Here is a 12,399-nt window from a genome sequence, read left to right on the forward strand (position 1 = left end):
GACAGTATCTAAGAATTAAATACTCCTTACATATTTTCTAGCTCGGGGTACGCCGACAATAAATAAAAGTGTGGACTAAGAATGTAAAAAGAGGTATAACCTAGTATAATAATATAAACAAAATATGTAGGGAATTTCAAAAAATTATATTGCTTCGCATAATGTCGACCAAAATAACAAAATAATAAAACTCATAAATGAACGTTTAAGTCAAATTGATGATGGGATGTGGCGTAATACTTGTCGACATGTACAAAAGAAGAATACTATAGACATTTTGACATGGAGTCAGAATTTATAATTCACCTTGGAGAGTAGCGAATCCGAAAATTCATCATTTGATTTTTCAAATAGCGATTCATAATCATTATAAATAAATAAACATTAAATTACGTAATAACTGTTTTTCTTTAAACACCCGTATACAACCCCTACATAACTGTATTGTACCCGACTGTACCTCTTGTCACGCACACAAAGTCACTGTATATGTACAAGGGTTACCCACACATAAGGCCGCGCGCACGACTGAGTTGAACTTACTATAAGTAGGTGTATTTTTAATCGAATTTATTTAAGGTACCTATTTACGTGTCATCATAATGGCTCATTAGGCACACATCCACATCGATTACGTACGTGCGTATAAAATTTCAATTGAAACGTCAAAATGACTTTCATCACGATTTTTTTATTAGCAAACATGATCATTACTTTAAACGGGTTTGTACAAAATCGCTCTCGACTGGCTCTCATCTATAATTATAATTAATTTCATTACATTACTATAATGATTGTGTTTGGTATTGCACGATGTGTGATGTGTAGGGCTGTCCATAGATGCTGTGAAGAATATATTCTATCTTCTAGAACATGGATTTCACGCTTTATATCATCTCTGCTGTTATTTAAAACTAGACTCACGATTGCTTTAGCATTTGTGTCACTCAATAAATGTTTTCTTACAACTTGATTTGCTCTTTGATTTGTATCTGCATTCAATTGTTTTTTTTTTTACATCACTTAGTTTAGGAATATCGACCCTAGAAAATCTCATCTAGACTAGTTTCTTTAAGGTTTCAAGAGTTCTCAAATATAATTCTCTGACCAGGACCTCTTCCTACTATCCGAACCAGAAATAATAAATACAAGAATACTACTCCTAAAATTTTGCACTTGAGCAATAAAACCCTTTATTCTCCATCGAAATAGTGTTAACCCTACGAATAGCCCATAGGCCACTCGTTAATGGGCAAACTGACACGCCATGGAACCGTTACTTAAGTTTTTGTCCTAAATGTGAAAAATACTCTCAGTTTTGCCCATAAATAACAACTTGCTAAGATTTTTTATGTCAAGTGTGAGAGATTAGATGAAGATGTATCATTAGTACCACGAGGACTGAGAAACGATTTGCCTAAGAACAATCAGAAGTAGGAAAATTATTTGAGTAAGTAATCAGTATAAAATAAATTACCAAGACAGACACTTAGGAAACAAGATTTAATCTTAATTGTGGAGAACTAATAGTTCTAACTAAAAGATATGGAAATATTCTCTGAAATATTTTATGGGTATCAAAATAAGTTATAAATATTTGAAAACAATTGTGTGTAAAATCAAAAATCATCTCATTAATCACATTATGTGATTTGACGACAATGAAACCGGTAATCTGTAGTAGAACGGCAAAATAATACCATCGATTTCATAGATTAATTACATTAATTTATGTCTGCGCATTAAAAATACGTACTTCAAGCGTTGTAAATTACGTTATCTCCAATCGGGCAACACGAGATGATGACGTAGATAAACACGCAGAAGAAATAAAACAATGCAGTAATGTTCATTACTATTTTCTTTTATTATATTTTATCTCCTAATAGTAGCCTCGTCGACTTAAAACTATAATACTTATTGTACATATTTACAGCGAAATATACATGCACTAAAACTACTGAATCTTTTACAGAAACAACATACATCTAATTTTTGAACATGATTTCAATTATGTCATAGCCACAATTTTGGAACGAAACGAACTTATACACGAAGGTAATACTTTTCGGTAACTTTAGTCAACCATAATCTTATCTAAACTAATCTATCACAATAAATAAACCTCTAAACAAACAATAACAATAATTAAAAACAATTTCAGTCTTCAAAGTGAAAAAAGATCCGAGTATCGGCCGTTACATGATTCATTTACTTGGTGACACAAATGATGATGAATAGAATTACAAAGACATTGAATACTATTAAGAGCCGATAATATAAATGAAACAGGAAAAACGGATGCTCAATGATAGGAAACCTTACTAATCAGTCAATGATACATCTTTGGCAATCATAAATTAACTAAATTAAACATTAAATCCCTGAATGTAGTAAGCCTCTTGCCAATTTTAACAGGTACCTTAGAACTCGGTGAGAGCAGTTAATAAATATTTACAGATATGAGAATTAGCGCTTCATGATGTCTTCTATCGAAAAGCCTAAAGTTCTTTTGGGTCCTTCAACAGGAGACTGGTGAGGACTCACAAGTGGTTGAACTTGTTGCGGTAGGGGCGGCGAGGGTTTATGAGAAAGGTCTAGTAGGGAGTTCTCCGACTGACTTGTCGAAGAAACTTCTTGACAACCTTCCAAATGCTCCAAATGGTGCTTGTTCGCATCGCTGTGTGTCAGCAAATGCGTCTTCAGGTTCGATCTTTGGTTGAAGCTCTTGTTGCAAACGGGGCACTTGTGGGGAGATTCTTCCATGTGCAAGATTTTGTGTACGGCGAGAGTCCTAGACTGGCAGAACCCTTTCCCACACTCAGTGCACTTGAATGGCTTCTCCTTCGAATGTATGTACCTGGAAAATAGAAAACGGAAATTAGACACAAGCTCAACTTTCACTTCTAACGAGTACACAATGTAAACAAACATCTACATCTTTATGGCTCAATAGGCGACGAAATAAGCGTTTTGAATGAAAATTGAAGTGATTCTACATTACGGACACATTAGACTGTTAATATATACGGTACGATATGAGAAAAAAAAAAACGTTGGTCTCGTAAAAGCGAAGAAATATAACGTGTAATTTGTTCGACGGCGGAGCAAGACAGATATGGTGATCGTAAAGAACGAAACCGGTTGGCGAGGGCGCGCGTGCGCCCGCCGCCTCGCGACCTCACAAAAAGTTTACACTTTTAATTTTTTTTCTACTCTTATCGTCAACAATGCCTCGGTGAAACACGTCCTAAATCACGTTGTTGGTATTTCGAGGGAAACATTAAATTAAATTAGGAGTCTCTCAGATAAATTGATTACTAACATCGGGTAATCCTTTAACTAGTGAAAGTGGTTTGGTTTCTAACACACGTTTATTAACTTGACTGGGGCTCATGAATAGAGGTAAAATGAGCTTGCAAAAGAGTTTTGACCGACTTGCTATTGTATTGATTTAAAACAATGCGTTGTCGAAGCCAATGGCAATAAAGATGAAGACATAAAACTTTTGAGGCTCGAATTTAATCGTTGAGATAATGTAGCTTTTAGAAACAAAGGACCATGGGCAAAAATGTATGAAGCCTGGGCTCACCCACCAACAGAGATGAGACCACTTTGAATATACTTGTAAAGCACTAAATATAAAGATTTAAACTAATTTTTGCGAAGAATCCATGGGGTTATTTTGCTATAAATATTTTTCTCCGACCATAAATAAACTAATATTCTGCAAAAAGTAGTGCTGTTATGGCATTGTAGGTTTTGTTATTGAACACCTTTAACTAGTTTTAAGTCCAGGTTTAATGTATACATAAACAATAAAACAGCTGCTAGCAGTTAAAATTATTTTTGTTAACATTTCAATCAATACCAATAATAATGTCGTCTAAATATCCTGCCGGTGGATTATGCATATCTACAATTTTCGAAAGTTGCCCTCGATTTCTCAGGGTTTCCATCATCAGATCCAGGCCTGGTGATGAAGGTGGTCCCATAATCCTAGCATAATCAAATCCTGCGAATTAGGTTTTATGTCATGTATAACCAAGCGCACTACGACTCTTAACAATTGTCTTTTTCTACAAAACCTATTTAGGTGCATATCTTTTTTTTGCCATGGAATTGAAGATAGTGCCCATAGTAACAATTTTAGTACAAACAAAAACCTTCACAATGGCATATGCTATAACTCTGTTGGACAATGAGCCCAATTTGACTCATGGTCCTTTAAATTGCGTTGATGTGGACTATCACATAACATGAAACTTAATAGCGCGGGCCATAAACAACTTAGGGGATAGATAAAATCGATGATACATACCTATGGTCTCTGAGGTGGTCTTGCCGGCGGAAAGCTTTCCCACAGATGTCACACGAGTAGGGCCTCTCGTCGGTATGAGTCCTTTCATGGATCAGGAGATTGTAGGACTTGGTGAACTGGCGGTTGCAGTATTTGCAAATAAACTGCTTCTTAGGTCTCGTTCCGGGGACGCCTGGCGCTCGCATCGGTGGTGGGTTCCTTCCTGGCATTCTCTGTGCCATAACACCGGGGTATCTCAATGAGTGATGGTAGAAAGCTGCGTTTCTAATCCACTGGTTGACGAGCATTGCGTGGTACGGTGCCGACGGTGGGAGCGTTGCCACTTGAGCTTGCACGTAGGCCGACATGGGGTGCGAGTAATTCTGTACTGGCACTTTCTCGTACGGGTAAGGGGTCTGCATGGCTGGTCGGGGGTAAGTGTAGGGTTGTGCGGGTGGCGTCCAAGGTTGGTGGCGTGAGATAACGACGGCTGGGGGCGTGTCGTCGGTGGGCGTGTGCGGCGGCGTCGGTAAAGGGGGTGATGGCCGCTCGAGCTTTACTAAAGCTTCGATCGGAAAGTCCGGTGGGTAGCCTGGGGAAATAATGAATTGCATTGTTAGGATACTGTAGATTGTTATGTAGATATGTGGAACTATTGTTTGATTTTGTTTACAAAATGAAGAAATTATTCATCTAAAATTGCAATTTAATTTAGGGAACATTCTACTTATACTTAATCTGCTCTTCCAAAATACTGGAAAAGTTTATTTATTTACTTTAAAAAAATGTTTAATGCTAAGAGTATATTTTTAAATATCTACGAAAATAATCAACTGTACAATGACGGCTAATGAGGATAAAACAACAATGTTAACCGCTCAATTTTCCTCGCCAAATCTTTGCAATAATATTGACACAAAACAAACTCCCGCAAAAAATACAAATAAACACTTACTGTGATTCTCTTCAATATGTTCTTCCTCCTCCTCGATGTTGATATCATCCGAACTGTCAACACTGTACGGCTTATCTTCCATTTCCACAAAACAATTGTCCATATAACTAAACACTAGGGCACTGTCCTCTCGGCTCACTTTGGTATCACTGTAGCTGTGTCGTCACTGCAAAACTGGTTTGTACTGACAACCGGCTTGTGAGAGCGCGCGGAGCGTTATGAGTTTGTGTGCGTTTGTTATCTGGGCCTGCGCGAGCGCGCTGCGGGGAGGGGGGCAGATCAAACGCGCCGCTCCGTCCGGCGCCTGTGCTGGCTCCCGGTTCAGCTGCGCCTCCCAATAGGCGGGGCCTACCGAGTTCTGCCTTCGGAATCGATCGGTAACAATCGCGAATTGCTCCAACCAAGCCCTCACGTACTACGACTAAGTTCTATTTTCAGCGTTCTGCATAGAGTTTTAGAACCTTGTCTAAGTTGAGCGTTGAAGGTTTTGTATCGTTTCGTAATTGAGTTTGTTTGGCAATGCAAATTTTTGGTGACACGGCGTCCCGTTGAAGCTATTAGGTGAGCGGATTGCTCTGGTAATTTAGTTTCGTAGGCAAGGCTTTGTGTTTGATTGTCGAATGTCTTTGTACGTTTGTTGTAATTTGTATCTGTATTGAGATTAGGCACGTATTACACGGGGCCTTGTGTACTGTTTTGGAGTGTTAGTGAAAGCTCCGACGTTCTGGATTGAATTGTTTATGTTCCCGTATCTGAATATGCACGACTTTGCTTTGTTTCTTTGATGTCTAGTCTATTGCATTAAGATTTGACTTTGACTTGATGAATCGGTTTATCTCTGTAATATAGGTTCTTGGTTACTTTTGTAGGGACTTTTTCGTTTTGGTCTTGATACTTATTTACTCTATTTGACTCTTACTCTTTACTTATAAGTACTTACCTATCTATTTTGCTATGTAGATGATATACTTGCTGTTTAATATTAATTACAAAAATCAGTTAGGTATTAGGTACATACTTATATCAGGTCGAAAAATCCCCTTTATCATATAAAATCAATTTCATTAATGAATTCAAATATTCTTACATACGCGTCATCGTAGGTAATTTTCAGAAATTAATTAATCACAGGTGCAAATAGGTAGCAATTAATTATCATACCACTTACTACTTACTTTAATAAGATAATACCTATAAGTAATTAAGTACGGTAATACCTACACCTGTGTCGGTAATTAGTATAAGTAATATTACGCATCAAATTCTAGATAAGAGAAACAGTAGCTACCTATTTATAAGATAATACCTACCTACTTACATAAGTAAATAAGCACCGGTTACCACCTATTAGCTAAACCTACCTATTACATATAGGTTTAGGAAGGTAGGTATCTAGGTAGTACTTTGTCTGTGCTCCTTATATAAAAATCAACAATAACTACCTACCTATTTCCTGAAAAAGTGTGTGGTAAATATTACTTAAGTCAATCAAACCCGTAAAGAAATTGAAGAATAACACGATGCATTTCCTTTTAGACAATTTTCTACATTTCTTAAATACTTACCCATGTACGGGAGGTACTATAAATACCTACTTAGGTAAGTAAAACATAGTAACAGGAGGAAAGCGTATTTTATTATTTATCGCGACTAACGTGTGTGTAGAAAGTTAGGTAGGCACCTACTTACTTTAAAAGAAATTCTTTTAACCCGAGGTCGACTCATAACGACAGTCATACACATACTTTTTCGTAGAATTTGACCTCTAAGTTCTTAGCTATTCATAAAAATGCACTTACGCTATTGTTAGAATTCTCACATAAAGGGGTTGTAAACTGTTGTATGTATGTGTAAACAATACCTATACGTACCTACATACAATTAGAACACATTAGGACACAATAGTTTATTGTTTAAGCTACCTATTGAACACTTGTCCTTGGTAGGTATCGGTACATAAGGTGGATAAGTCCTTACCTTGTGTTACATAATTAGTCCGACTTGGACATTCTCTATAGAGCCAAAACTTAGAAAATCGCTGAACGATATTTGCAAAATTTGACACCCAGTACCTATATCTATTAGTTAGTAGATTTTTGAAACAAATTCAAGAAAATTGTACCTAGGTACGGCAAAATTAAAAATTAATTTTGGGTGGTGAAAGTTTGTTTTGCCTAGTAGAGCACACTATGCACTCATCGAAGCTTGTAAAGAAAAATACTATCCCAAAGCGATAAAACACTGATCCTCAGCTTACAGGTCCTCAAATCTGAATACTTTATTGGTCTGAGTAGCAGCAAATGAATTGACAATTTATTTTCTTCAGTGAAAATATACTTCATAAAGATTCAACGTCTTTACGTGTATTTTGGCTTAGAGTGTGGCAAAACCTACCTATTACTACCTTCTAAAGTCTCATAATTATTTTAGTTTTTCTCGCATCATCAAGTTCAAGTTACAAACTTAAACACAGTTCTAAGCTAATTCTACGTACAACTAAACATGTAACCCAACATAAGGCATCGCAAGTTATTCCGAGCTCGCGCAAACACGGTCAGGTGGGCGAGGGACACACGACACTCGGGCCGGCGCCCTTTGTACCTGATATCAAAGGCGCCGACTCAAACAACCGAGCGTTATAACTTAACTGACATAACTTCTAAACTTGCCATCCAAAATTGAACCTTAAAATTTAGGGTTCAACGTTCATTTTTGAGAATTTTGTTTGATAAATATGTGCAAGGGATTTCAGACCTTAGCGTGATTGACTTTAAGTTTAAAATTGCATGTGGGGGTTATAGTCGTTGTGTGGTAAAGTAAGGTAGAGCCACTAGACACCTTGTTGAGTCTAGAATTCGGTGTTAGTTCGTGTCGGTTAAGTAATGGTGTGAACAATGATGGGTTTTGTACGTAATGATTCGGATAACTTGTTTATGAGAGAACAGTATGACTTAGTTATAAGTTATAACACAAACTTTAACTTCGCTGTAGGATCTACTTATGTATGAAGGTACAACTTATTATAATTTAAATAGGTACATGTTAGTGTGAAAACACACTTCCTGCGTTCTTTCCTTACCTTTAGTCAACATCCGTATAAACACAGGAACGTTTTGCTTGTGGGGTCAACGATAAAAAATTATAATGCTTTACCGCATTATGTAATATCCTGTACCTAAGTGTAATTTCATATGTGGACTCTATGGAATTTAGAAAAGTTTGCTCCAGTGTCACCCAATTACGCTTAGTTAAAAACAAATGCAACTGAAATTGAAAATGACTTTGTTGGTACCCACTACATCACTTTCATAATTTTAAAAAAATCAAACAAAATATGCGGTCACACCTAAAATAACACCTAAAATTAGTATTGTGCAAGCCTAAACAGTGATTCATGTTTTGAGGTCTTGCTAATCCGATTATTAAGACCTCAAACAATATAAAAAATCCCCTAATCACCAAAAAGGCCGCTTAGCAACTATTACACAAACTATCCTTGATCTAATAAAAACAGCCTTAAAAACAAAAGAGCTAACAAAACAAAAAACATAATTGTACAATATTATTTTATCTTTTAAAAAGTTTTATTGCTCAAATTAATTTATTTACTCACGACTTCTGTTTTAAGTACGACAATATTTATGTAACACATATAAAAATGGTTTCGTCACTCGAAGACAAATGTTCCGTGTTTATGTGTTATTTATATGATACGTAATGTTAGTTAAATTGAGCATGTGTGGGTGAGTTGTAAAGATAAAAAGCAATAGACAGTGTGTTATTTATTACATAGATTTTGTAGTAGTAAACTCTCGTTCTTTTTATTGCTAGGATTTTGGTGTCGGACTGAGTTGAAGCAATATGGAGATTTATAGTGAGTAATAGGTAATATTAGTGTCGATAATCACGAAATAGTAGGCAAAGGATTACTACTTAAACGATTAGAATGAAGGTTAATGTCAAGTGGTTATTAGTTATTAGTTATGGACTATTCGAAACGTAACTGAAATCGATTACTGAACTATGAAAACAAAGACATTGAAACTGCGAGTCAAATGTGTATTGAAAATTGCATTATACTTGAATAATACCATAAGGTGTATCAAAGGGTGATCGTCGTATCATTTGATACAATCTAAATTATGTCAAAGTGACTGGCTCAACTCGATTTAATTGTATTGAAAAGTATGATCTGAATTTGCATTGCAAAATCATCCTCATCTTCCGAGCCCTTTTTCCAACTATGTTGGGGTCGGCTTCCAGCATTGCAAAAATACAGTATTAAAGCAAAGCAATAGGGAGTCAACTCTTTCTCTAGTTCAATCATTCATTGAAGAAAGGTCACAGTAGGTAAGCCTGATTTCTTTAACTAAGATATGTACTTAGTGTATTGTAACGCAGAATTTGATTAATTTGTTAGTAGTTAACATAATTATAACACCTAATTAATACATATATAAAATTGTATTGTTTAATACCTTTTAATACAAGCATCATTTTAGTATTATGATATTAAAGTTACAAGCGGCCTGAAACATTCAGAAAAATTCCCTCAATGAAATGATTTTGCATTTTAATATTTTCCTCTGACGTAGTTTATTTTTATTTGTTTATACATCATTAGACACATAAATGATACAAACTAAATTACAAATGTGAATCACATTATATCTAAATGACTAGTTATTTGCGCAAATGTAACCATTACTCTGGAAAACCTTGTCAAAACCCCAGTTCACTGTCTTGTACGTAAAATTGTGGCGCCTACGTTCTTATATAATTTTAAGACATGATCAAGTCATAGGTACATACATAAATGAGTTTGTCAATAAGTAATATATTTTATGGCAAATAGGTTTTCCCTGATTGTTGTTGGAGCTTCGCGTTTCAGTGCTCATACTAGATATAGCAGGCATATTAAAATGTTATAAATCTTTATGTAAAATGTCATTTTATAAGGCACTTGGATAAAAAAAGCTGGAATAATATATTTTTTCTCATATTTAAAACAATAGTAAAATTAACCATAAAATTAACGAAAAATTGGCAATGAATATTTTCTTTCGCCAATTTACTTGGTCTCACCCTGTCTCACAAAATTATGTTTCACAAACTAAATCGGTCAAGACAAAAGCTGATTTTATTTATAATATTACGACACAATTCGTGAGAAGAATGAGATGTCACTCTAATCACGTTTCAACACCCAAAGGTCAAGTTTTGGCAACGCATGATGAGCTTTGACGGCATAGCAATTTTGCATCATTAGTGTCAAATAAAACGTGGCTGTTGCCACATCTTCGTGGCTGTTAATATCTTCTAAACTTGTGAATATTAATATGTAAGTTTGTTAGTAGAGATGATGGCACTTTAAGATCCCTTAGGTACTGTCATAGTTTGTAATTCTCTCTGAGTCTCTTCTTGAATTTGTATTAGACATCAAAGGGGTATCCTCGTCACACTTTCAGAAATCCGTCCATCTTTCTTAAGTCTTCCTCTTCTCCACCCATCTAAATTCATACTTAGCACACAATTTGTTGCACGCAATGCAATCCAAAATGGTAGCCGTTAATTGTAGTTTGACGTAGCCAAACTTTCAATCTATGAAATCGTAACCTAATAACGTTTAAATAACTGGTACAAACTGGCTAGACTGTAAGCAAACCTACGACGCATATACCAAACAAACGACCTCAAACCAACACGTAAAGTAAGCGCTCAATAAAACAATTTAAAAAAATCCTCATAAAATTATAGTCGTCATATAATACCGTCAATAAACTTCTTAATTTGCACAGTGACAATAAAGAAACATGAGAATTATCACCCGACTACTAATTACTGTAATAATCTTAGAGTTTCGGTTTATGTAAACAAGTCAAATTCCTAATTGGCCGGATTATAAGACCTTGTTTAGATAAAAGTATAGATTAAACTTTTGAGATGGGGATACGTAACAGGGTGCTATAGTGAAGCGTCATCGATTCATGTGACTGTTTAGTGTCTATACAGTTCAAAGTGAGATGACGCTTGTTTTCCTCATACATCTACTCTTAGCGAAAGATTTTGAATCGACTTTTTGTTCTACTCATTATTGCAAACTTAAATTTATACTATCAGCAGTTACATTAATTAATAACCACAAGTCGAATGTAGCATTTAAAGTTAACCCTACAGTGGACTGCATAACCATTCAGTACTATAAACTTAAATGTTCCTTAGACCGACTTCTACAGAAGTCACAAATGCATCCCAAGTCTCAACGCACAGTGTGCTGAGTAAGTAGTTGAAAGGTTCTCGCTAGGTGCTCGTTATTTTAACACATTACGCAAAATACCACACAAAATCTGCCCTTGAAACTACTTCGAAAACCAACAAATAGGTATTCAAAAGCTCCCATACCTATTTCTAAACGAAACTTCTTAAAACACGTTATCATTCTTAGAATAGGTCATGCGGAGTGCAAAACGGCCCTTTGTGTGCACTTATCAGTACTCTTAATGTGTGTAACTTAAAACTAAGCAGTGATAAGCCAGGTAAGTCGGCACCTCAAAGTTAACAGTGGCAACTAAGACGCCTTAATACTATTATGCTTATTGTAAACAAATACGATCTTCTATGCGTAGGCGCAGCCGGCTTATTTTGTTCTTTTGTTTTGTCGGCTCGTTTGTTCATAAATTGGGTCAATATTGCTGGCTCAATGAGTAATACTACCTGTTGGTAATATTTGGACTCGGTAAAAAGTGCATGAGTGACAAAATTTTTGTAATGGCTCATATTGTATTTGACTGAAAATGAAGAAGCGTAGTCCCAATTCGATTGTTTTTTATCTGTTCGCGTGGCAAAATGGGTAACTTACTCGTCTAAAGTCAAATCCCCGTAAAATCGAAGAGCTTCATATTTTTACCAGATATAAGTAAAAAATACCAAAAGGCTTTATATTTGCACTTAATCAATTTACACATTATGTACATGTACCTACATCATGTTACAATGAGGAACTATAAAACATACACTTAAACAAGTTCTGATACAAATGGAACTTCGCGGAACCAATTAATTGCGTTAAGTATTGCATAAAATGTAAACGATGTTATATACGATAAAGGATTATTAGTTCGTTAGTATGTAATACAATAGAAAT

At 35.5% G+C, this 12,399-nt stretch overlaps 1 protein-coding gene across 1 annotated transcript; it reads right to left on the reverse strand.

The window, feature by feature from the left end:
- Positions 1-1,843: 1,843 nt before the first annotated feature.
- LOC110379237 (protein odd-skipped) lies at positions 1,844-5,509 on the reverse strand. Its single transcript, XM_021338827.3, has 3 exons — positions 5,256-5,509; positions 4,322-4,892; positions 1,844-2,860 (listed from the first exon to the last, which is right to left on the reverse strand). Exons 1-3 carry the CDS (start codon positions 5,356-5,358, stop codon positions 2,470-2,472), a joined length of 1,065 nt encoding a protein of 354 aa, XP_021194502.3. The 5' UTR covers positions 5,359-5,509; the 3' UTR covers positions 1,844-2,469.
- Between the last annotated feature and the right edge of the window lie 6,890 nt (positions 5,510-12,399).

This window comes from Helicoverpa armigera, chromosome 18, assembly GCF_030705265.1.
Source record: "Helicoverpa armigera isolate CAAS_96S chromosome 18, ASM3070526v1, whole genome shotgun sequence".
Classification (NCBI taxonomy): domain Eukaryota; kingdom Metazoa; phylum Arthropoda; class Insecta; order Lepidoptera; family Noctuidae; genus Helicoverpa; species Helicoverpa armigera.

Coding starts and splice junctions, on each gene's coding strand:
- LOC110379237 (XM_021338827.3), bottom strand. CDS start 5,358: ATGGACAATTGTTTTGTGGAAATGGAAGATAAGCCGTACAGTGTTGAC. Junction 4,893..5,255: donor ACATATTGAAGAGAATCACA/GTAAGTGTTTAT, acceptor TTATTTCCCCAG/GCTACCCACCGGACTTTCCG. Junction 2,861..4,321: donor GACCACCTCAGAGACCATAG/GTATGTATCATC, acceptor TCTATTTTCCAG/GTACATACATTCGAAGGAGA.